Source organism: Malus sylvestris, chromosome 2 (genome assembly GCF_916048215.2).
Source record: "Malus sylvestris chromosome 2, drMalSylv7.2, whole genome shotgun sequence".
NCBI lineage: Eukaryota > Viridiplantae > Streptophyta > Magnoliopsida > Rosales > Rosaceae > Malus > Malus sylvestris.
This window is the reverse complement of record NC_062261.1, coordinates 21,137,439-21,161,521: the sequence shown is the minus strand read 5'-3', so window position 1 is coordinate 21,161,521 and position 24,083 is coordinate 21,137,439. Positions and strand designations below refer to the sequence as shown.

The following is a 24,083-nucleotide window of genomic DNA, read 5'->3' as shown; positions in this document are numbered from 1 at the left end:
CCTTTATTCTTGAATTAATTTAACTTCACATATTTTATGGTTGCATTTAACGTCTTGTTAGACTGCCTAACTTTTCTTACTTTTAATCTGGGCCACACACGTGGCCTTCCAGATTTGGCTCCAAAAATCTGGAGCATTCTAGTAATGGTAAATTTACAATTTTATCTCCGACTTTAAACGTTAATAACTTCTTTGTTCTAACTTCGTTTCACGAACGGTTTGCGCCTATGCGTTCGTGAGGTTGAGCTCTATTCAAAAATATAAATTTTGACCTCAAAAGGTCTACGTATTTTAATTAATTCCAAACTTTAAACCTCGTCACTAGTTTAATTTAAAACTAAACTTACACAAACTATTATAAATTCTTGAAAAATCATATAAAAACTCAATAATATTCACGATTTAATTCTTCATCATCATAAATCGATTTATTTTCGATTTTCTCCACATATTCATATATTTAAAAATTTTAGGGTATTACACCATGCTTTGCTTCATCACTCCATTTTACCGTTCATGCTTTGCATCATCACTTCACTTTCACCTTTGAATCATTTCAGCACCACTTCATGCACTCATTGCTGCACACCACTCCATTTTCCCTCCAAATGCCGTGCATTACCTCTATAAAAGGAGTGTGTGTGTGCAGCCATGGGAGTTCAGATTTTGTGAGAGCATTCACCACCATTTCAACACAACCTTCATCCAAACACATCCATTCATCTTCACATCCATTCCTCCATACAAACAAACCTTCAAACACTCACCAACACCTTGTGCCGTAGCAAAGGAAGGGAAGGAAAGTGCTTGGACGTGCTTGCTGTTCATCTTGGATCGTTGGAGCGTTTAGGTGTTTTCTTTCTTTTGTTTCCAATGTTTAAATCCATTTTCTTTCGTTTTGTTATGAACATGAGTGGCTAAACCCCTCTTGGCTAGGGGTGATTTCAAAGCCATGATTATGTGTGCAATTTGAATTGATAAATTCCAGTTATGAACTCTTGAATCGTGAATGCAATTGGTTTAACTATTTGATTGATAACTTATTTGTATTTGTTGATTAAGGGTCAACACTTAATTGGCATGCATAAATCCGATGCTAGAATATAAGAAAGTTTCACATAATCGTTACAAACTTATATTCATAAGTAGTGGAGGTCGCTTATAAACGATCGCGTTAAGTTTAATTCTAGCATGAGTGACATGATGTCATAGTTGCTAATGCTTTGTCAATGCTTATGATTTTCATTAAACGTAATGATCTTTGATTGTATCTCTATTATGATGTCATGTAGGGAACTTTTGAAGAATGTTTTGGGTTGTCGAATGATGTCATCAAATCCAATAAAACAAGGAAAATCTGAGGGTTAACTAGTGATGTCACGGTTAATTTGGGGCATTGTTGTTCATAATTCAATGAAGTAGTAACTGGAAATCGAGTTGTTTTGCATACATGTCATGTGTGGAGAAAAAGCCTCTAGCTAGCTTATCATCCATCTAATTCAACCAAATTCGTCCAAAATCTGTCTTAAGTTTTAGTTACTTGTTTTTATTTTAAATTCGTCCAAAACTCAATCCCCCTTTACTTTAGTGTGTCTAATTATTTAGAATCTGTTTTAGTTTGTGTTTTTAAGTGTTTTAATTCAAGTAAAAGTCAATTTTCGTCCAAAGTCATTCCTATTGTCTAGTTTAAGTTTATTTGGTTGTTTTAAGCTGTTTTGAGTATTTTAAGTTTGCTTTAAGTCTTGAGAGTCTTGTTAAGTGTTTTTAAGTTTAGTTTTATGTTTTTGAGTCATTTTAGAGGTTATTAGCAAGCCATCCTAATCCCCGGTCCAGAATAATCCCTACTTATACATATACTACAATTGTCAAAAGAGGGTTTAATTTATGTGTTAAGTTAATTTTCGCATCACCTGCACACTCCTTTGTTTAGGCACTTTTAGGTTTAAATTTATTCACATTATTTTTCCACTACACTACACTTTATGACTTTATCACCGTCCAGGTGTCGGCCAGCATAACTCGATTCGGAGACCAAGTGAGACTTTCCAGGTCCGGGTGTGTTAGTTTGGTATCAACGGATAATTTCTGACACGAACAGGACTGGGTGTAATCAATACGCTATAATACTACGATCATGTGAATACTGGTGCAGAAGCACGTCACATACAAGTCAGATTGCCTAATGCAATATGCCCGACAGGACTAGCACCTAACTTGGATCCAAGACGAGCGAACAGTGCGATGTGATGGCCCTGGCCCTGGGGCGAGTACTAACACCAGTGCAGCAAGATAAGCATGTACATATATATATATATATATATATATATATATATATATGAATATCATGACAGTAATATCACAACCATATAACAGCATTTATCACAATTAATATCACAATAACGAATACTTGGCAATATAAGCGTAAAAGTGAAGTAACTACGCATTTAGGGAAACTATCAATATGTATAGGTATAAAATAAACTACCCACTCCCAGATATGCAGTCGAAACGAAGCCTCCTAGCCTTGCTTGACCTCGTATGTCCTCGGGATAGGTTTCCCCTATATGTGAAATTACTTATTAACTTAGTTTAATAACACATACACGGAAACTTAAATAAAACCTCCGTAGATTGCTCAAACATAGGGTTTGAATACATGAAATCGATCTACTCGATGTCACAAACCTACACAAATTGACAGAAGGTCAATCGGAGGCTAGACGCACCGCCACAAGTGGCTGCATAGGCAACCATGCATTGCACGTGCTGAGGACACATAGAGGACCACGCGCGCCCACGCACCTGCGAGTACATACGTATTCACATTTCTCGCGAGTTCTTAAAATTTTTGCAAGGTATTGCAAAACTATGATATCTTGATCTTGTCAATTTATCAACAAATTGCTGGCGATCTTTTTGGCTACAGTGTCTCTCCTCACTTACGACTGAGGAAAGTTAATTTAGGTTGGATTATTGCAAATGATTAAAGTTTCTTACAACTGAAGTGTTGTCTCATCTTACCCTTATGGTTACGTCACCTCACGGTGATGGCCAGCATGCTTCAACCTTCCCAGGTTGGGGTGTGTCAATAAATTAATCATAAAAAAATGATTAAAACGTAATACTTCCCTGGTTGAAGATCAAACTCTCTTTAGCACAGCGTCAAGAGCGTGCTAATAACATGTTATAGGCCTAATTTACTGAGGTATAATAAGGACAGAGAGATAGATGTGCGGCAACAGTAGAGAGAAAAAGAGATGTGTAATTATGAGGTATGTATTATCTCACCCCATAATGCCTTTATTTATAGTAGTAGGGAAGGTAAATTTCTTACTTTAATAGGATTACAACTCTAATAGGATAATATCTAGTTTAAGAGATATGGTAGAATCCCATAAGGATATCCCATATATGATCAGATTTACACAATTACATTCCTAATCTAATAGGACTGCAACACATTTTTTTTCTTTTCTAACATTTTCTTTCAGTTAAGTATAAAAGAATATAGTCACTCAGTACTGCATTCTAATAATATTCCTCTTCGCTTAGAAGTAAGAGGTCTTAGGTTCAAATCTCATGGATGGCGAATTCGATACCAAATTAGGTTGTTCATTGTGTGGCTTAACTGAACTGTCCATCTTCCTAGTGTACAAATGTCGATGTACTTATAAATAAAAAAAAAAAAAAAAAAAAGTAGAAAAGAGTATATTGGTTAAAAAAAAAGGTATAATAATAATTTCATTAATTTTTTTTAATATCTGTAATTTAGATTTAGATAACAACCGCTAATTTAATTAAAAAATAACACGTAATATCAGAGTATCACTGAAAAAAAAAACCCAAAAGAGAGGACAACCCAACAGAGTCCCACGTTGTCTCTTCCCATCTCTCTCGGAAACCACTCTCAAAATCATTCGAATCTCTCCCTTTCTCGACCACTCCCCGCCACCGGGAAACCGCTCATCTCCGCCGCAAAACCACCATCTCCTCTCTCTTCTCCGATCGCTTCCGATATGAGCACCGGCGAGCTTCTCAGGATCGAACCCCAAGAGCTCCAGTTCCCCTGTACGCTCTCTCTCTTAAACTGCTTCTCCTTTACTTGCAGATCCGCGTTTTTTATTTTTACTGTTTCTGATTACTTTACTTTCACTTTTTGGATTTAATTCTTTTGATTCGAACGAAATTAGTTGAATTGAGGAAGCAGATCTCTTGCTCTCTGCAACTCTCCAACAAAACCAATGACTATGTGGCTTTCAAGGTTAAATTTTCACCCTTTTTAACTTTTCACCAGAGAAGTTAATTTCTGGGTTTGCTCAATTTTGACTGTTAGAGATTTGCAATCTTGATTTTGGTGTAATTTTGTGGTGTTTTAGGTAAAAACAACAAATCCCAAAAAGTATTGTGTTAGACCAAACACTGGGGTTGTTTTGCCAAGGTCCACTTCTGATGTTATAGGTATACCTCCCACACTATATTATCTTGCTTAATTGCTAATTATTTGTGTAATTACAGTATCCCGATGTGTTGACATGTTAAATTTGTATGTGGGTTTAGTGACAATGCAAGCGCAAAAGGAGGCACCTTCGGATATGCAATGCAAGGACAAGTTCCTTCTTCAGAGTGTCGTTGCCAGCCCCGGGACTACCACAAAGGACATCACCGCAGAGATGGTAATTAGATGTTATGATTTTATGTCGCCTTGTGTATGAGTTTTGGAGGTTACTTTGCTAAATATTTATGCAATTCACTTGTCTAAATGTAAAACTTGTGTTTGCGCAACTGGGGTTTCGTGTTTGTTGAATTTCAGTTCAATAAGGAATCGGGGCATAATGTTGAAGAGTGTAAATTGAGGGTTCTCTATGTTGCGCCGCCTCGGCCACCATCGCCGGTTCGCGAAGGTTCAGAGGAAGGTTCGTCACCCAGGGCTTCAGTGGACAACGGGAGTGCAGCAGCTTCTGAGTTCAAAGCTGTGAGTACTTCTTGATAGATCAAAATGGAAATAGAACAAATTGTTTTTGCCTTTTAACTGTATTAAATTATTTACGATTTCATGATTAATTTTGGTTTTAGGCTTCAAGAGCTTTCTCTGAGCAACATGAGCATCAAGATAACTCGTCTGAGGTATACTTTTTATTTTTAAACTAGGTGGTATATAGAGTGTTGAACATTGAGTTAATGTTGGTTGTTTTTGCATGATTTGCATGTGTTTATTTTACTAGTACAACATAACATTTTTAAACTTCTACGCCATACAAGTGTGTGTCCTTTCTTGTTTAGCATCCACTAGAATTTGAACGGTTCATGGAACTCCCGATTTCAGAATGTACCTTTGATCATCATAGCAAAGCATTTTAATGACCTAGCAGACCTGAGGGTGGGTGGATTAGTTGTATCTTATGAAGTTGTTTTCAGATATTTTAGGGTATAGCAGCGGAGAGACACCTAAGACTTCCTTGGCTACTTTTCCATTAGATTCTATTGTTCATAAAGCTCTATTTCTTAGTTACCATTCCTCAGTTATGAATCCCTCCATTTCCACAAGAAACTGAGTTAGGGAGTCATAATTTCAGAATTTATGATGGCTCAAGTAGTTTGCAAGTCTTGGATTTGTGTAGGTTGAAAAAAAAAATCCCTTTTGGAGAATGCCCTTTTAACTATACGGTATAGTGAGCTTGAGCATTATTTCAACTCGATTACCCCTTTCAAGTTTCTCATTTAGAGTCACTGCTGCTGATAACCATTTTTGGATCTCCATTGTCCTTTAATCAACATTGTAGACTTCTTTTTAACAGTGAACGATGTTTCTTATCCTGGAATGAATTTGTGGGGTTGCAGAAATATTGATGTTGGCGGTACACAGTAGTTAATATAATTTTGTAATTGCAGGCAAGGACATTAATTGCGAGGCTGACTGAGGAGAAAATTTCTGCCATTCAGCAAAATAACAGGCTTCAACAAGAACTGGTGAGGAACTTTTTGTTTCTGTCGTTTTAATGTCTGACTGGAACATGGTAGTTAACCTGATGCCTTTATAAAATAACTAAAGATCATGAGAAGTTTTCAAGACTTTAATCCTCACTAGAACTACTAAGTTGAGCTAATTGAGCTTAATAGTGATATGTAGTTAGTGTACTAATTACAATCCAGAAAGCTTATTAAAATCTAGAAAGCTTCTTAATGATATTTTAAATTGCATGAACCCTAGGTGTTTAAAGATTTAACAACATATAGCTGTTTTGTCAAATCTTATTTGTCAGTATTTGATAATTCTCGGAACCAACCATTTATGGTACATCATATTACTGCGAAGTTGTAAATGTTAAAGCTGTGTTGCAAATCTCAGTAGACGTGAGCATCTAGGTGTAAGTGAAACGAGATTGTCGACTTGTGCTAATACTAATAAAACAGCATCGCTGATGCTTTCTGTATTATATATAGTTTTTTCTGGTTTTTTTTTTTAACAAACGATATTATCTACACTAAGGGGGTGGAGGAGTGGGCTAAGCCTCACAATGGGCTAGCAATAATGTGATTCAAATTCGCCTTTGGCGAGAATCAAACCTAAGACCTTTTACTTACCAGTGAAGAGGAATACCACTAGACCGTAGTACTAAATGGCCTATATTATATGTAGTGAAAAAGCTAGCTTTCTGGGTTTGATATTTCTCTCAAAGAAGAGAAAAGGAGAACATTGTCAAAAGAAATTTACGTTGTCAATATGTTTATGAGATTTTACTAAAGTTTTTTATAGATACCAGTGTATTTTATCTTCCAGAAGAATTTTCTTGACAAAAGTGAAAAAAAAAGGCAATTTACCTTAAGTGCAGTTCCCTCCACCCACAATATGCTCACTTCGTATTTGGACCTTGTGAGGTGAATTGTCGGGGGCGGGTTAAGGTCAGACAGAGGTTCATTTTGCCAATCAAAAAACATCTGCTGTTTTTAACAAAACCAAAGTGATTTCCTTTCTGCCAGGCGATTATTGAACTTTGTCTTTAACGTTTAACAAGAAAAAGAATGTGATTGAATTGGAAGTGTATTTAATGGCTTTGTAGTACTTAAAATTGTGTGCTCCCCTTTTAAGTCTTTAATGTATTACATTTCCCTTATTGTGCCTTAATATGCTTCCACTTTTATCTTTGTGCCTTGATATATTGTTAGTTGCTTCAATGTTTATTCTCGAAAAAATGTTTATCGGAAGTTTTAACGCCAAATTAATATGGCTTTGTAGTACTTTAAATTGTGTGCTCCTCTTTTAAGTCTTTAATGTATTACATTTCCCTTATTGTGCCTTAATATGCTTCCACTTTTATCTTTGTGCCTTGATATATATGCTTCCACTTTTATCTTTGTGCCTTGATATATTGTTAGTTGCTTCAATGTTTAATCTCGAAAAAATGTTTGTCTGAAGTTTTAACGCCAAATTAATGGTAGCTAACCGATATGGATCCCATTCTAACCAAATGATCATCATATGCAGGATGTTTTGAGGCGCGGGGCCAACAAGAGTGCTGGTGGCATTCCATTTATCTATGTTCTTCTAGTTGGTTTGATTGGCATTATTTTGGGGTACATTCTGAAGAAGACATGACTGGGCACCTCACATTCCCCGGGCACTCCCGTTGTTGGACAATGAAATGTAAAAAAAAGAAGGGAAAAATCCGGAAATTGTACGTGTGATTGATTAGAAGGAACTTTTGTATATCGTATTACCAATCTGTATCGACACTAGAGAACACTGCGAAATGCGTGTCCATCAGACGGGAGCATTTTCTCATTGTATGAGTAGGTGTTGACACCTTAAAACTGGTTTTGTTATTGACATGGAAGTTAAAAGCTTTCATTCTGTGGCCGCGACCTTGTTTAAAATTTATCCTTGTGTTGAATAATGTTACGAATCATTTTGATTGTAAATGGGGTCGGAAAACATGTGTAGAATGAATTGCAGTAGTGTAATACGAAAAATGAACTGATAACAAGCTCTTATCATAGACCGGAGTTTAACAAACATCTCGCATCTGCTTTCAATCTTCAAAGACAATATGTAACTTGTAGTTCTATGCAAATTAAAACACGTTGTTTGGTGTAGAATCGGTATAAACTCATCAAGACTGCTCGGGCTCTTTGATCATGTTGCAACGAACAACAATCTTTCGAAACTCCTCCAGACTCAACTGCGATACATTGCAAAAGATAACATTCATCAGCCCAGGCAAATACATAAATATAGCTAAAATTACCAAAGATGTTAAAAGGACGAAACAAAAGTTGGTTAAACTCTGCTAAGAACGTTGGGAGCAGCAGGTACCGACCTTTCCATCGCCATCACTATCAAAACAGTGAATCATGTCCGCCAATTCCTCCTTATTCCACATAAAATCATGGGTAGTTGCTAATCTTTGTATATCTGCTATAGAGATTCCCCCATCACATTTCTCTGCACGCCAGGAGCAATGGCCAAGGTCAAGGACATTTTGTGCATTCTATTTTGGCTTGGTAAGAGTTGAGTGTACATACTCGAAACCATACGAGTTGAGTAGATCACATATTAAACAACAAACTTCAGTTAGTGGAAGATACATAAACTAAAGAGAATGTGCCACAAGTTTCAGAGTGGAAATAAGAGAACACGAAACAAAGACTCCACCGTGGTCAGATCCCAAGTGCGCTTGATCCAAATGCAAGTTGTTACAAAGTTTGCTTTCACTATGTCGAATTTCAACAGAAGCAAGACTTAAGCAAATGGATATAAGACTCTTCACATAAGAGCACTACAGCCATACAACTATATAGCATGCTGCGGGACCTGAACATCAGTCAATCACTAGACAAAACCCAGAAACTCGTACTATATTGTTTAGTGTTTCTTCCTACTATTAGCTTCATACGCGACGTTCTTCAATGCTTTTCTGTTGATATTGTTTTACTAATGCAGTTAGATTGTGTTCATGTAGGGCATTTATCGTTAGAGAAGATAAAAGGAAGATGAGCAACTACTCATCGTCTCTCGTTAAATGTATCCACTATGAGCGTAGCTTAGCCCATCCCTCCAAGACAGAGATAACATAACTTACCATCAAACTGAAAGAAGTGCAAAATCAACTCATCCTCTGTCATCTGGAGCCGACTAGCAAACTGTGGAATACAGACAATGAAAACCCACAAATGGGCAGTCAGCTAAGGAACAATAGGAGAAACGTGAAACAACTCTGCTTAAGATATCACACCGAATTTTTCCTCTTCCTCCTTCCTGTATCTTCCTGTATCTGAGGGTTTCCCTTTCTTCCCGTAACATCAGCATTTTTCACATCAGAGCCTTGTAATGAAAGAGAAATTGCCTGCAAAAAGAGTATAATTATAGTAGGTATGACCACCTAGGACTAGTATCGTATCAGTTGGTTAATGATCCACCCAATTATTCTAAACCTAGCAATTAGCAATCAGAAATGATATTCGTTTAAGAAGATACTATCACATACATGCTTCAATGCTTCATCATCATCGATGCAGTCATCGTTACTCAAAGTGCTTCGGGAAAGAACCTTCTTAGATTTTGAACTTTTATTCTTCACCAGGATAGAGAATCAACAAGGATAAAATTCAAGAAGTCAGCCAACTAGTAGAAGTCATGCAATACCACATATGGATTTCTATGCGGAACAAAACATGATGAGGAAACAAAGCAGTCTAGAACGTTCGATCTTGCTCAAATCATACAGTGAAGTTCCCTTTACTTTATATCAACTATCACTATCTTAAAACCGTCATGCAGCATCTGAAATGACACCCAATCTAAACCTACTTAATGTGCATTATCCAATTCTCACTAATCCATGCTGCTGCACTGCCCAATTAAACTGGTTTCAAGGGGATCAATCCTCAGCAGTTTTAGAAACACATTTTACCGAACACGTATCTATTTTTTTGTAGTTGATTATTCCCATACCACAGCAGAAGCAACTTTTTTTAAAAGCACAGCAACACCAAACTAGCCCTTAGCCCATTGTTTAATAAGCTTCACATAAATCTCTTTACTCGGTGAAAATAACACCAAAAATTGGCAATTGGCATGCTCCTTTACAATATTTGATTTTTTTTTCTCAAAAAAATAAAACCTAATGTACCATAGTTCCAATCAGTTTAATGCCTTCTAAGTTACAAGTCCACGCTATGAGATTTCAGGAAGAAAATAACAAAAAGAAACAAAGAGAAAGTATACGAATTCATCAAATCAAATAATAGCACACAAAGAACTAACCTTTTTTCCCCGCGAACCAGATTTTGTTTTTACTGTCACAAAATCATCGTCATCGTCCTCCTCCATGGCTTCTTCCTCTCGGCTACCAGACGAACTGGGTCCCTCGTGGTCTTCGTCAGGCCTATAGTCCTCGTCGTCCTCCAAGACCTTGGCTTTCCCCTTCTTCTGCTCCTTCTTCTTCTTCGCATTCGGGCCCGAACCCATTAAAGAAGAAGCGATTTTAGGCAGACCCAGAGCCTCCATTCTCGCCCTGTTCTCTGCAATTCTCGATAGCCTCTGCTTCTCGTACTCCGACACTGCTCCCGCTGGGTTTTTCCCGCCATTGATGGGTTTTCTCGCGTCCTCCGACTCTGCGCTGGAGTTCTCGGAGGTTTCTTCGACGTCTGAGTAGGAGAGATGGCGTTTCGGCATTTTTGAGCTGCGAGATTGTTAATCGTATGCCAAATTTTCGAAGGGAAAGTAAATTCGGTGTGGCTCCATGGCCTGCCACAGATCCGCTGTCTCCATGATTATGTCTCCTTTCCATGTCTCCTATTTATCCACTTGACACGTGTTTTACAGTTTAACAATGTTAGGTATTTATTTTGTTTTATTAAAAGTAACAAATAACAAATTTAGAACACTCGGCGCATACCCAAAAGCCCCACCGCCGGCGGGTACTACCCTCCTCCTCGCCGCCGCAAGACACCGTTTCCCTTTCATTTTCTTTGCCTGTCTCCTCGCTCACCGCCGACATCTACCACCAGCAAGTACTAGATCCTAATATATCGAGCAGTGACAGCCAAATTCGGTTCCTTGTCTCTTCAGGTCAGATTCAATTGGAGATGTAAACATTTTCTAAAATCTTGTTATAGATTGATTAGTAAATATTGATTTAAATGATAGTTTTTTATGTTGCCCACCGGCTCTTTTGAAGGGCTGCCCGGTCTTGACTTCTACGATCTCCATTGGTATGTTAGTTTGAATAGGGAGGAGGGCGGACAATGGCTTTTGGGGCAGGCAGCGTGTTGGTAGGGAGTGCTGTGTCGTCTTCTCTCGTCCCGTGGTATAAATTTTTTATTTTTAAAAAGACAATAATAATAACAGCAACTCCACCGTGGGAAATTCAGGTTATTCACTATTTAATTCATTCAGTAAACAGTAATTGCTCTTAATGAACAGTAACTGCATTTTGCATCTTCACCATTGCACTTGAATAGCCTTGGCATTAGGCAATAAAATATTATAATTATTATTATTTTAAAGAATACAAAATAATTTTATTTGTAATTTCGGATAAGATTTTTAATCGTTCTAGTTGCTCCATGTGTTATTATCCGAAAAGACAATTATTGGTGATGGATTTCGATGAGATTTTTATCCAATGCCGTCGTGCCATGTGTCATTACCTTTTCAGAATCTTTGAGGATAGATTTCGATCAGATTTTAAATCGTTCTCGTTGCGTCACATGTTATTATCCGAAAAGATAATTATTTGTGATGGATTTCGATAAGATTTTTATCCAATGCTGTCGTGCCACATGTCGTTACCTTTTCAGAATCTTTGAGAATAGATTTCGATCAGATTTTTAACAAATGACGGCATGCCACGTGGCACTATCTACAACCTAATCCTTTCTGAATCCTCCATATAATCCATCATCCATCCTCTGAAATCTCACACCAATTTTCTTAAGATCTCTATCATTATTCATAATTTCTGCTTCATTCTTCACCAAAATCAAAATTTGTATCATTATTCATAGTTTCTGCTTCCTTCTTACAATGTCTTCTTCTTCAAGGATGATGTGGGAAATCGATCAGCAATAGGAATAATTGTTTAACCAATCATTAGGAATGTTCAATCTCCAAGTGGCCCAAAATGAGATAGAAGAGGATGAGGAGCGTTAGAAGGAGAGATGACGAAGCAAGAATGGCCAGCGCCTCACATTCCCTTTGAGTCATCCAAGCTGTGGCTCAGATCTCCAGGCCCAGCCGTTCCGGAAACCTTGATAGAAGCATGCAACGACGAGGTGAGGAGCTCTTGGACGATTATTTTGTCCGTAACAGTGCATTCCCTGAAACGTACTTCATACGTTGTTTTAGAATGGAACGACATTTGTTCAACAAAATCATGATTGCTGCTTGCAAACATGATTCTTACTTTGTGCAAAAGAAAGATGCTTTTGGTGCTATGGGTGTCCTTCATGAGCAAAAAATTACTGCTGCGACTCGAATGCTTGTGTATTCTGCAGACCAAGCGGAGGATGGGGAAATCAATCATTCTTGAGTCCTTTATGAGGTTTTGCGGAGTAATCGAATCTATCTACATTGCAGAGTACCTCCAGAAACCTACTATCATGGACTTGCAAAGGCTTCTGAAGAAGGCCGAGATGTGAGGTTTTCCTGGGATGATTGGAATCATCGATTGTATGCATTGGACGTGGAAAAAATGTCCAAGTGCATGGCAAGGCACTTATGGGGACAAAAAAGGAGCAAAAAGTATCATTTTGGAGGTGGTGACATCTTTTGATACATGGATTGGGCACGCCTTTGTCGGGGTTCCGAGAGCTCAAAATGACCTTAACGTACTTGCCCAATCCCCAGTGTTCAACGATGTCCTGCAAGGAAATGCACCAAAAGTGACGTACTGCGTCAACGGACATATGTACGATGGGCCATACTATCTAGCAGACGACATTTACCCAAGGTGGTCATCATTTGTCAAAACAGTGTCACGTCTGCGAAGTGCAAAGCAAAAACACTTTGCAAGCAGTCAAGAAGGGTGCAGGAAGGATGTGGAGCGTTGTTTTGGTATCCTCTAAGCTCACTGGGCGATTGTTAAAGGTGCTACGAGAATGTTTGATGTAGAGTCGCTTCGATCCATCATGATGACGTGCATTATTCTTCACAACATGATTGTGGAAGATGAGTACGATTATGATCTCGTTAATGAATATGAGCCAGACACGATAAACAATTCAAGAACAAGTATATATTGTGCTCATGACACCACCGAAGAACCTGTGCAACATGAGCCATTAGAAAAGGATGGACATTAAAATGAATTGATCGTTCAAAGATATACTGCACTTCAAAGGCCATATATGCACAATACCCGGCAAATTGACTTGACAGAGCACCAGTGGGAATTGAAACAAACTCAAGATACTTAAGTTCATTTAGTGTGTTTGTTTTTATTTGGTGTGTTTATTTAATTTTATTTTGTGTGTTTTTTTAGTTCATTTAGTGAGTCTTTTATTATTTGGTATGTTTATGTAATTTTATTTGGTGTGTTTATGTCATTTGAAATAAATTACCAAATTAAATAAATTTGCTCTCACTTTAAATAAAGTACTAAATTCAATAAATTGGAAACAACATAAAGTACTCTATTCAATAAATAATAAATTACAACCCAAAATGATTGGAAAACTATAGGCTCCGATTACAAAAAGTACTCTATTCATCATCACTTAACCAATTTGTGGTGCTAGGATGATCTTCTCTTGTCGTGCTAGGATGATCTTCTCTTGTCGTACTAGGACCATCTCCTCTTGCTCTCGCTTCTCTTGCGCACCTCATTCACACCACTTCCACTTTCTCCGACTTCCAAAAATATTTAGAATTTGGAGACTTTCCTTCTAAAGGCGTGTTCATAATGTCACGATCTCGTTGAGCCATTCTTTCTTCTCTAACATGTTCCTTTTCTTGCCTAAGTAGCTATCTTTCCCTCTCATTAGCTTGAAATGCTCTCTCAGCAGCTGCAACTTTTGCCTCCTATCTAGCCTTATCAGCCTCAAATTTCGTCATTTCCTGCGCCAAAGTCATTTCACCTTGGCGAGCAAGTTCTTCCATATACTTTGCATAATCATTCTTGAAAGCACTCCCTTTTCTCTTTGAAGCCTTTTTACCTTGAGGCCTAATTGGATAACGGGTTGACCCCGACACTTGTTCAGGGGGGCCATTTCGGACACTTCTTCTAGGTCATCTTCATGAACATGCGAGGCATGATCGGGTGTAAAGTGTAAAAGGGTGCTGTTCATGAAAACTTTTGGACCGACAGAGACAACTCTAAATTTAGGACAATCTTTGACAATATTCCAACATTCCCACCGGGTGAATGATTTGTTTTTGCTTTTGGTTTTGGCATTATACCAAGCTTGTGCTTGAAGTTCCTACACAATGCGGGAGAAGAAATAATTATAATGAAAGTAAGTAACAAATAAATAATAAAAACAAATAATTATAATCAAAGTAGGTAACAAATAAATAATACAAACAAATAATTATAATCAAAGTAGGTAACAATTAAATAATACAAACAAATAATTATAATGAAAGTCGCTAACAATTAAATAATACAAACAAATAATTATAATGAAAGTAGGTAACAAATAAATAATACAAACAAATAATTATAATGAAAGTAGCTAACTATTGAATAATACAAACAAATATATAATATATTGTTACATTATCCACTAAATTTTTCCCACTTCGAAGATTAGCACTAGCTTATGTCAAGGCGTCTCTTCACGTACTAAACGATTGGCTAAATAATTTCTAATAACTGGACATCGATTCTTTGGTTCTTTTCCCACCCATTTTCTCAAGATAATTGGTATGAATAAGACTTCACATTTCTCGCAACTGCATCTCATTACCCGTAAGCGAATTATGAGTAACTTCAACCCGGCTAGTACACAACGCAACATATTCAAGAAGCGTCCAATTCGTACCTGCATCATTAGTCATTTTGTTGGAAAAAAATTGGATTGAAACTTTGAGAGAAAGATAGGAATGTGGTTGAAAGTAGTTGAGAAAATATGAAATTGTGGTGTAAGGTAGAAGATAATGAGAAGGTATTTATAGAAAAGTAAATTCAATTTTTTTTTTCAGATTTTTATTCATTTTTTACATTTAAAAAAAAATTATTCAACTAATTAATCTTTGCCATTGGATTAAAAAAAAATTGAATTCTAACACTCCAGATTGTGCCACTCGGCACAACAGTAACATTTCTGATTTTTAAAACTATTTTTTTTAATTTATAAAGGCGAATAACTTGGACCATTAATCTCAAAAATTGTTGCCGTTAAAAGAACCTTATTTAATATTAGCCGTTAGAAATCCAACGGTCGACCCGTGGATTTCCAAAGGTTTTTTTTATTATTTTTTTTACCGTTGGAAATCCAACGGTCCAAAAATTGTTGTTGTTGAAATCCAACGTACGAGAGGAAGCCACGTGGCTTCCCAACTGTAACATTTCTTAGTGGGCCGCCGGCCTCAATTTATGAAATCTTGTCAGACCACGCGCGGTTGAGCGCCACGCGCCTGATAGAAAAAAATAAAAAATGTGGCTAACGTTTGGACGACATTAGCCTTGCATCAGAATGCCTTTGGGCTCTTGGGCTGGCAACTCGAGCCGGGCCTGTCCCTAGGGCTGCCACACGCTAGACCAAATCCGTCGGGCTCTTGGCCCTGTTCACACCCTTTTCCCTCGAGCTCCAGCACATGTTGGAGCTGCTTTAAGGTAAATTACATAGTAACCCCTCAGGTTTGAGGTCTATTACAACCCCATACAACATCTTTAAAACATTTCACTTTCATACCTCACGTACTATTTTATTTCAAAATAATACCTCCGTTAGATTTTCCATCCATTGATCCGTTAAATGCTGACGTGGCTGCTAAATGTGTGCCACGTGGCAAATTTTTTTATTTTTAAAAAACCTGAATCTTCTAATAAAAAAATAAAAATAAAAATAAAAAAACCTTAGAAAACGCATAACCCACCCCCACAACCTCTCCCCATTCCTCTTCTCCTTCCCAAGCCTTCTAACCACCTCCATCTCCTTCACTCTCTTCACCTCCCCTCCCATCCAAAAACCCACCCCACCCCCACCTTCCCCGAGCCCTTTCTCGTCTTCACCCCCACCCTCCCTTTGCACGCACCCTCTTCCCTCTTCTACACACCCCACTCCTTAAATCCACACCCATTCCTCCCATTTTCACCTCATGAACCCGGCGATGGGGCGTAGACGGGATCTGGGGTTTTTTTCTTTTTTTTTGGGTTGTAGGTAGGGGGTCGGGGGAAGAAGATGAAGATGGAGGAGAAGAGAGGGGAGGAAGAGGGGGGAAGACGAACTGAAGTTTTTTTTTTTTTTTTTTTTTTGCTTTGTGGGTTGCAAGGGAAGAAGATGAAGATAGGGGAGAAGAGAGGAGGAGGAGGAGGAGGAGGAGGAGGAGGAGGGGGGAGGGAGGTGCGTTTGCGTGGGTCGCGGAGGGATAAGGTTTATGAGTTTGGGGATTGAGGGGAGGTGTGTTTCAACTTTTGTTTTTGGTTTTTTTTTTTTTTTTTGTTTTAATTTAGAAGATTCTGGTTTTTAAATTTTTTATTTTTTTTTTGCCACGTGGCACACATTTGGCAGCCACGTCAACATTTAACCGATCAATGGATGAAAAATCTAACGGAGGTATTATTTTGAAATAAAAAAGTACATGAGGTATGAAAGTGAAATGTTTTAAAGATGTTGTATGGGGTAATAGACCTCAAACTTGAGAGGTTACTATGTAATTTACCCATAATAATAATACTTAACACTGGTAGCTCTTTGTTAAATTGTAACACACGTGTCAAGTAGATGGAGGATAAGAGACATAAAAGCAGGCACAAACTTGGGGACAACAAACCCGCAACCGCCTTAACCCGCCAAACGTAGAAGGACGACCAATTGGATTTTAGAATTTCACAGTGATGTTTGCTTTTAAAACGGCATGTCGTTCCATGGCAAGAAGTTCGGGCCAAACCTTCATCAAACGGGCAAGTATGAATTTACATTTTCAACATACTCTTTTTACTTTTCGTACACCAATTAATTTACTTATTGTTCAATCTAACGGTTACAAAACTAAAGAGGTGTGTATGAGGTAAAGAAGAATTTTTTTCAAGTATTGGTATTCAAACGGTACTCCAAATGTTATAATACAAGTGGAGGAAATGATATATATTTTTGTTTCGCTCACTTATTTTATAACATGTAAAATACCTGCTTGAATACTGGGCACTTGAAAAAATTTCAAATTTTTTACATTCCAATACCAAATAATTTAAGAGTAAAAACTTAAAATTTTAACTCACTTGTTCAATTTTTTTTTATCGTACACTCATCTAAAATGTGTCTTAAAGTTCTCAATATGTTTTGGTATGAGCTTTCTCATTTTAGGTTAAAGTGTAGGTGTGGAAATTCAAAAGTCAACTTCAGCTACCATTTTTGAATTAGGCGTTAATTGCTACAAATTGTATTATACTCTTGATGATGAGGAAAAAGGCATGATATCTATAGGTACTTAAGTCTTAGGGGACTAAAAGACAACTACAACGAACACTTTCAGACGTGTCATGTTGGAACAAATTTGCGCACTACTGTGTGCGGAGGAGATACACAAACTCGTTTAATTTGCAAGATAGTAAACACCCACAAGCAAACATGCACTGGGAGGGGAGTGTCGGCCAAAGGCTCTCTGAGGGTCAAGTTAGTAAGCAAATATATGAGACTCAAGCAGTAGACAAGAGAATAAGTGTGCAATAGTTATGTTCCCAGAGATAAACTTTAGAAGAGTGTTTTTATTTCAGTTGAGATTAAGTCCTTTTAGGATAAAGAGTTCGTATTAAACCAGGAGAATCCTAGAGGACATTCAGGAGTAGATATTGCATTCTTTTAGGAGGATAATTACTTGTGGCGCACTCCAATCCTTAGATTGTAAGGACTCCAAGACTATAGGAAACCGAGCTGATTCCTTACTGGACCAGGTTTCCATATCTTGCTGAACATGCATGGTCAATCTAAGTGAAGTCATCGGACTTCGTCCATTGCTCCAGGATAGGATAATAGTGGCATCGCTGCATTTGTACAACTTCGTTGTGGAAGCTGTTAAGACCATGATCGGACTTCTGAGGTATTTGTATTTCAATTCGTCTTACTTCAGCCTTGAAAAACCATGGTCCTACAATTGCCCTTATCTATGTACCTGAAAGGACTATTCCTCTTGAGGATGGATAATTATCCAGAGATCATGCCTTTTAAAGTAAATTGGTATACATACTGTTTCAAATCATTCTGACTTGTGGCAACTTGACTTCCATTCTAGATTCAGACGTGCGACCTAGAAAGTTGGGGATGAGAAGACAACAATGATGAGGAATGTCATGCTAATTATGTACAATAAACAAGAGACAACTCTCTGCAATGTGGACTGGGGCGACAAAGGTGTAAGGACTTTACTTGAAGTGGCCATTGTTGTGGTAGAGTGATTTGTTCGGGGAATATGAGTTTAGTCTCAACGCACCAATTCTTCGAACCAAATTTGTGCACCACTGTGTGGAGGAGATGCACAAATTTGTACCTGCAAGATAATAAACAACCTTATGTAGCCAAAGACATCGGGGATGGGGGTTGCAGGCCAAAGGCTATCCAACGATCAAGTTAGTAAGCAAATATATGAGACTCAAACAATAGGCAAAAGAATAAGTGTGCGATAATTACATTACCAAAGATGAACCAATAAGGGTGTATTTACATCAATCAAGATAGAGTCATTTTAAGATATGGGATTCGTATTAAATTAGGACAATCCTAAATGATATCTAGGAGTAGATATTGCATTCTCTTAGGATATCTAGGAGTAGATATTGCATTCACTTATGAGTATGATTACTTAAGGAGCACGCCAATCCTTAGATTGTAAGGACTCTAAGATTATAGGATACCTAACTGATTCCTTATTGGACCAGGTTTCCATATATTATAGAACAAGCATGGTTAATATCAGTGAAGTCATCAGAATTCGCCCACTGTTGTGGACAAAATGATGGTGGCATCGCTGCTCCATATGTGCAGCTCTTCTGTGGAAGATGTTAAGTCCATAACCAGACTTCTAAGGTATTTGTATTCGATTTGTCTTACCTTGGTTCTGAAAAATCATGGTCCCACATGTCAAATTGTTAATTGTCGCTACTCAATACTTATTGATTTATTGCCTAATTATTGGTCGATCAATTGCAATCACCAATTTAATGATCTTCTAATTTCAACCTTTAAAACGATCTGCACTAAATATCTTTCATTGGCATCGAAAAAGAAAATACCACTAAATAATACATAGGTGTTGTTAACGCTCAAAATTTGCAAGTTAACAAACTAAAATACTAAATCATTGGAGGGCTTGGGACATGGACTAAAATGAAATGGACTTAAAGGTTTAAGTGGTTCACCCTCAAAATTGAGCTACATCTACTGTGTTGCTCGAATTATATTGCTTTCAAGACTAAAAATAACGCTTGGCTAATACATGAACCTTTTCCTCATTTCAGTTGTCTGACCCTAATACAGAAGGTTCCCACCCATTTATATATGCCTATAACGAACCCATCAGCTTTAAGTCTTCCTAGCATTTAATGTGTCACCATTGTAGACTAGCATGCTAACACCTTCCACTTATTAATCAAACATTTGACAGTGAAGTTACATATGTTCAGTTGAATAGCGTGTTCTGTCAAAGTGATGTGGGCCGAACGTCCCGCTCAATCTTGGTTATCCAACCCTACCTCTTCGAACATCGCTTCGACCACCTTTATATCCCATCCTAGATCTCTACCACTGACCGAGGGCTGCCACATGTCTTGATTGATATATAGGAAGACTTGTTCCTAGAAACTTGTGTCGTAAAGCTATCAGCTAGCCTATATGCCCCTAGCAGTTGGAAAGCTCTTTACGTATCCTTGTCGAGCTTAGCTCATAGGCGATCGGCTATAGCGCTTAAGGTTATCCTCTTCTAAGGCCCTTAGGACTTAGGCTTCTCAATCTCTCTTGGGCTTTTCGTGGATTATTTCTAGGCCTGCACCATTATGTAGGCCTAAAAGTGCTCAATATTAACAAGTCCTTAACTCCTTGGTCAAGGATTTTTTCTTGGGCATGTAATTGCATGATCGGTCGGTTTTTCAAGTGGTGCTTGACTGGATAAAATGTCTCAGATGTTCTTAACTTATTATTGTGAGTCGCTCGACTTTGTCTCGTCTATCTCCTTTCCAGAGTAGTGGTCGAGAGACGTTCAGGGTGCCCAAGGGCAATGTTAGTGGAAGATTGACAGAGCAAGCGAGGTGCCTCCGCATTAAATGCATTGCAGATAGGCGTGGCTTCTTGCATTACAACATTTTTTCACGTCCCTTATGTTTTGAAAACTAAATCAACCTAGATGCCACATGTCACGATCTTGCCATTTTGGCACCTCTTTTCTAATGGCTGTGATCAGTTGCTTGGGGCTATATATGAACCAATTTAAAAAAATTCATCTTCATTCTTCCCTTTCTTTGAAGCGAAGCTCTCTCGAATTCTGTCTGCCTCATTCTTCAGCGATCCCAAACTTTCTTCCTTTTAGTTATCCAACCCTAATACAAAAGGTTTCCATTCCTTTATATAGGCCCTCAACAAACCATTCAACCTTGAGTCTTCCTAACCTGGTATTTAATGTTTCACCTTTGTAGACTAGTACCTTAACATCTTCCACCTATCAATCAAACACTCGGTTCTACTTATAAATCACACATTCAACAGTGAAGTGACATGTGTTTAGTGGAAATAGTGCATTCTGTAAGAGTAATGAAGGTGATGGAGTCCCTTTTATACAATAAGGGGTCTTGGATGTTTTTCCTTCATCAAATGTCATGTTGGATGTTTTTCCTTCGTCAAATGTCATGGCGGTTGCTCAGCAGGTGGCGATGCTCTCTAATGAAGGTAAGAGAGTTCCTTTTATAGAATAAGGGTTTGCTCCTCAACACATAAGTGATGGACTAAGTCCCCCAAATATTTTTCATGAGGCCCAGTTGCGAAAGCCCAATATATGGTACATAGTGTAGTCCCCCAAGTCTTCAGTCAATAGAGTCTGTTGGCTGGAGACTTCAAATTCAATCCATCTATGGGCCGAAGTGGAGGTTGTTCAGAGGCGGTTTTTGTATACCATGCACTGAAGCTTTGTAGGTGAAGCTTTGAAAGTGAAGTTTTTGAAGCTGGAGCTTTTGTAAATGAAGCTTTGAAGTCGGAGTTTTGTAAATGAAGCTTTCGAAGCTAGAACTCTGTAAATGAAGCTTTCGAAGCTGATTGACATGAGTGATGCTCATGAATGTTTATGTTGATTGACATGGGTGATGCTCATGGATGTTGACATGAGTGATGCTCATGAATGTTGACATGAGTGATGCTCATGAATGTTTATGTATGATTGACATTAGTGATGCTCATGTATAATTTTGGAGTACTGGACGTACTTTTGATCACCTAGTTGGTGATAATAGTGGCAGGCTGCCCAAATAATTTTGGAGTACTGGACGTACTTTTGATCACCTGGTTGGTGATAATAGCAGCAGGCTGCCGAATATTTTTGGAGTACTGGAAGTACTTTTGATCACCTGGTTGGTAATAATAGCGGCAGGCTACCGAATAATTTTGAAGTACTGGACGTACTTTTGATCATCTGGTTGGTAATAATAGTGGCAGGCTGTCGAATAATTTTGGAGTACTGGACTTACTTTTGATCACCTAGTTGGTGATAATAGAGGGTGAACCTTAAGCGGAGGGATGAAGTTTGGAGTTTGAAGCTATAGGGCCTGGCTCTTTTGGGCATATGGGCCTTCGCCCTCTACATAACATTCCAGCCCACTATTTGGGGCTTGCCGACATTTTGCCCCTTTTTTTTTTTTTTTGGCATGCTGCCTTCTTTACACATCAGTATAACTATATAATAATTGCTCCAGTTTGCAGAAGACAACTTAATAAAATATTCATCAATGACAGTGGGTATGGATGTGCCATGCTTTCCACTTCCTCCTCTACTTTTCTCCATCTCCAGACATCTTTTCCTTTTTCATTATTTTCCTCCCTTTTTCTACTTTTGCTTTATGCTTTTCTCCATCTCCAGACATCCTTTTTCTTTTTCTTTTTCCACTGCGCCTCTGATTTCTTGAGTATGAGGTCCTCCGACTTAAGCACATTCTCACCATTTTCGTTGTCGGTGGTGTTACCCTGCTCATTCTGTTTTTCTTTTTCTTTCGGTAGATGGCAGACAAAAGGAATAATAATAGGATTGTTAATAGAAACTTATCTTCTTCCTGGTTTTCCTCTGATTGCTTATAGGCTGACTCTGGAGATGCAGAAGTGGAGGTCGAAGGTGATGACGGCCTCCAAGATCTTGCCGTACTTGTTGAAGTGCTCTCTCAAGGCCTCTTTGGGAGTCTCCTATGCCAACCCTCCGACAAAGACTTTGGTCAGTGTGGTAAGAACCACTATTTCAGGTTACCAAATTCAGGCAAACTTTTCAACATAAAAGGCACTTATTAATCATCACCAGCCATAAAGCACTTGGGTGTACTTATCTTTAAGCCACCTGAAGCTTTTCCTGAACGAGCCATTCATCTTCCCCTCCACAGAATACATCTTATAGCTCGCAACCTTCTTTTTCCTCTGTAACTCCGGATCAGCTAGGATCCCCCAACTGGAAGACGACAATTATAAAAGCAACTGTTGTTTTCTTTCTGAGCGTCTGTAATGAGCTTGGAGAGTAAGACTGCAAGTATTTTGGAACAAACTTGTTTAGCAAATTGTAGGATATATTAAACTGGTCGAGATTAGGTAGCTTCAGCTTCGTGATCGCCTCTGAAAGCTTGTTGCTTTCGAGATACAAAGTCCTGAGCATGATGAAATTACAAGAACTCCTATTTCTGGTGCTAAACAGGCAACATCTTCATCTTCTCACGAATCTTATAGTACATCTGAGAGTACGGCTTCCCAGTCCATCGATTGATAAGACTGTTCACAGCATTTTGGTTGGCAGCTGAATCCATCACCGTCACCTCAATTTGCGAGAGCATCTTCAGCTGTAGCCGCAGCACCGGACTAAGTCATGAGCTCGTCCAAATTCACCATCGCGGAAGCTGGCAGCCTGCTGCTGATTGGGGACCCTGCTTCCACCACCAGCTGGCCTTGCTCCGCCACCGCAGCTTTAGCAGCACTCATCTCTCCAGCGCCTCCATAATGGGTTTTGGACCTTCCACCTGCTGGTTGCTGCATAATCTCGCAAATTGCGAAAATGAGTTTTTCTCAATTCCTCAACGCACCTGAAAGATGTCGTTTTTCTTCCAATTCTTCACCGCTGATTCTGTACCCAGTGAAATTGATTGGGTATATTAAGCTGCTGGGGGGGCAGATCTTCCTCTTGGGTGTGAAGGGGAGCTCGGAAAACCAAAAGCAGCAGAGATACCCTAGGTTTCAGCGGAGAGTCGAGAGAGAGAGAGTAGAGTGTCAGTAGTGGAGCTTTCACAGAAGCAAAAGTTTGAGAGAGAGAGAGAGAGAGAGACAAACTCAAGCGCAAGTCACAATACTTGCCAAAGAAACTCCGCTTTTATTTGCTCTTACTCTTTGTAGACTGAATGAGTGTGTCTCTGAGTGTGGGTGTTAGGTTTCTACAGATTTAAGGTGGAGGTATGAAAAATTAAGAGAGGACCGACATAGATTTTCGTGTCGTTTCCCACAGACGGTGCCAAATGTTGATGCACAAAACCGGAGAGGTCTTGGAACAACGTAAATCTGACCGTGAATTTGTAAGAAAGTAAAGTACACAAGATGTATCGTGGTTCATCCCAATGTTTGGGCTACGTCCACACTGATGTTGATTATATTTCTCTATATGAATGTATGGATTACAAGTGTGAGGGGGAGACCCCTAGAGAAAGAAAGAGTTTGAGAAAGTTTCCCCGTTTGTGAGAGGGTTGCCGGATGTGAGCCCTCTG

At 38.5% G+C, this 24,083-nt stretch overlaps 2 protein-coding genes and 1 long non-coding RNA gene across 4 annotated transcripts; 2 read left to right on the top strand and 1 right to left on the bottom strand.

The window, feature by feature from the left end:
• Positions 1–3,828: 3,828 nt before the first annotated feature.
• Positions 3,829–7,917, top strand: LOC126590384 (vesicle-associated protein 1-2-like). Its single transcript, XM_050255856.1, has 8 exons — positions 3,829–4,068; positions 4,191–4,261; positions 4,377–4,458; positions 4,558–4,673; positions 4,811–4,972; positions 5,074–5,124; positions 5,890–5,967; positions 7,484–7,917. Exons 1-8 carry the CDS (start codon positions 4,017–4,019, stop codon positions 7,592–7,594), a joined length of 723 nt encoding a protein of 240 aa, XP_050111813.1. The 5' UTR covers positions 3,829–4,016; the 3' UTR covers positions 7,595–7,917.
• Positions 7,918–7,968: 51 nt separating this feature from the next.
• LOC126590374 (calmodulin-like protein 3) lies at positions 7,969–10,767 on the bottom strand. 2 transcript variants are annotated; one of them, XM_050255845.1, is made up of 6 exons: positions 10,262–10,766; positions 9,483–9,569; positions 9,231–9,341; positions 9,078–9,138; positions 8,316–8,440; positions 7,969–8,177 (listed from the first exon to the last, which is right to left on the bottom strand). In XM_050255845.1, exons 1-6 carry the CDS (start codon positions 10,670–10,672, stop codon positions 8,109–8,111), a joined length of 864 nt encoding a protein of 287 aa, XP_050111802.1. In that variant the 5' UTR covers positions 10,673–10,766; the 3' UTR covers positions 7,969–8,108. The 2 variants fall into 2 exon arrangements, with proteins under 2 accessions (XP_050111802.1, XP_050111806.1); XM_050255849.1 differs by lacking the exon at positions 9,483–9,569 and having other exon boundaries at positions 10,262–10,767.
• A 139-nt stretch (positions 10,768–10,906) lies between these two features.
• LOC126590395 (uncharacterized) lies at positions 10,907–11,437 on the top strand. Its single transcript, XR_007612083.1, has 2 exons — positions 10,907–11,068; positions 11,221–11,437. It is a non-coding gene; the product is annotated as an uncharacterized LOC126590395 (long non-coding RNA).
• The last annotated feature ends 12,646 nt before the right edge of the window (positions 11,438–24,083 follow it).

What these genes read in the sequence shown, in the direction of transcription:
- LOC126590374 (XM_050255845.1), bottom strand. Translation starts at nt 10,672, where the DNA reads ATGCCGAAACGCCATCTCTCCTACTCAGACGTCGAAGAAACCTCCGAG. An exon ending in GGAGGAAGAGGAAAAATTCG is followed by an intron (nt 9,139 to 9,230) that starts GTGTGATATCTT and finishes TGTATTCCACAG; the next exon opens with TTTGCTAGTCGGCTCCAGAT. An exon ending in ATAGTGATGGCGATGGAAAG is followed by an intron (nt 8,178 to 8,315) that starts GTCGGTACCTGC and finishes AATGTATCGCAG; the next exon opens with TTGAGTCTGGAGGAGTTTCG.
- LOC126590384 (XM_050255856.1), top strand. Translation starts at nt 4,017, where the DNA reads ATGAGCACCGGCGAGCTTCTCAGGATCGAACCCCAAGAGCTCCAGTTC. An exon ending in GTCCACTTCTGATGTTATAG is followed by an intron (nt 4,459 to 4,557) that starts GTATACCTCCCA and finishes ATGTGGGTTTAG; the next exon opens with TGACAATGCAAGCGCAAAAG. An exon ending in CAGCTTCTGAGTTCAAAGCT is followed by an intron (nt 4,973 to 5,073) that starts GTGAGTACTTCT and finishes TTTTGGTTTTAG; the next exon opens with GCTTCAAGAGCTTTCTCTGA.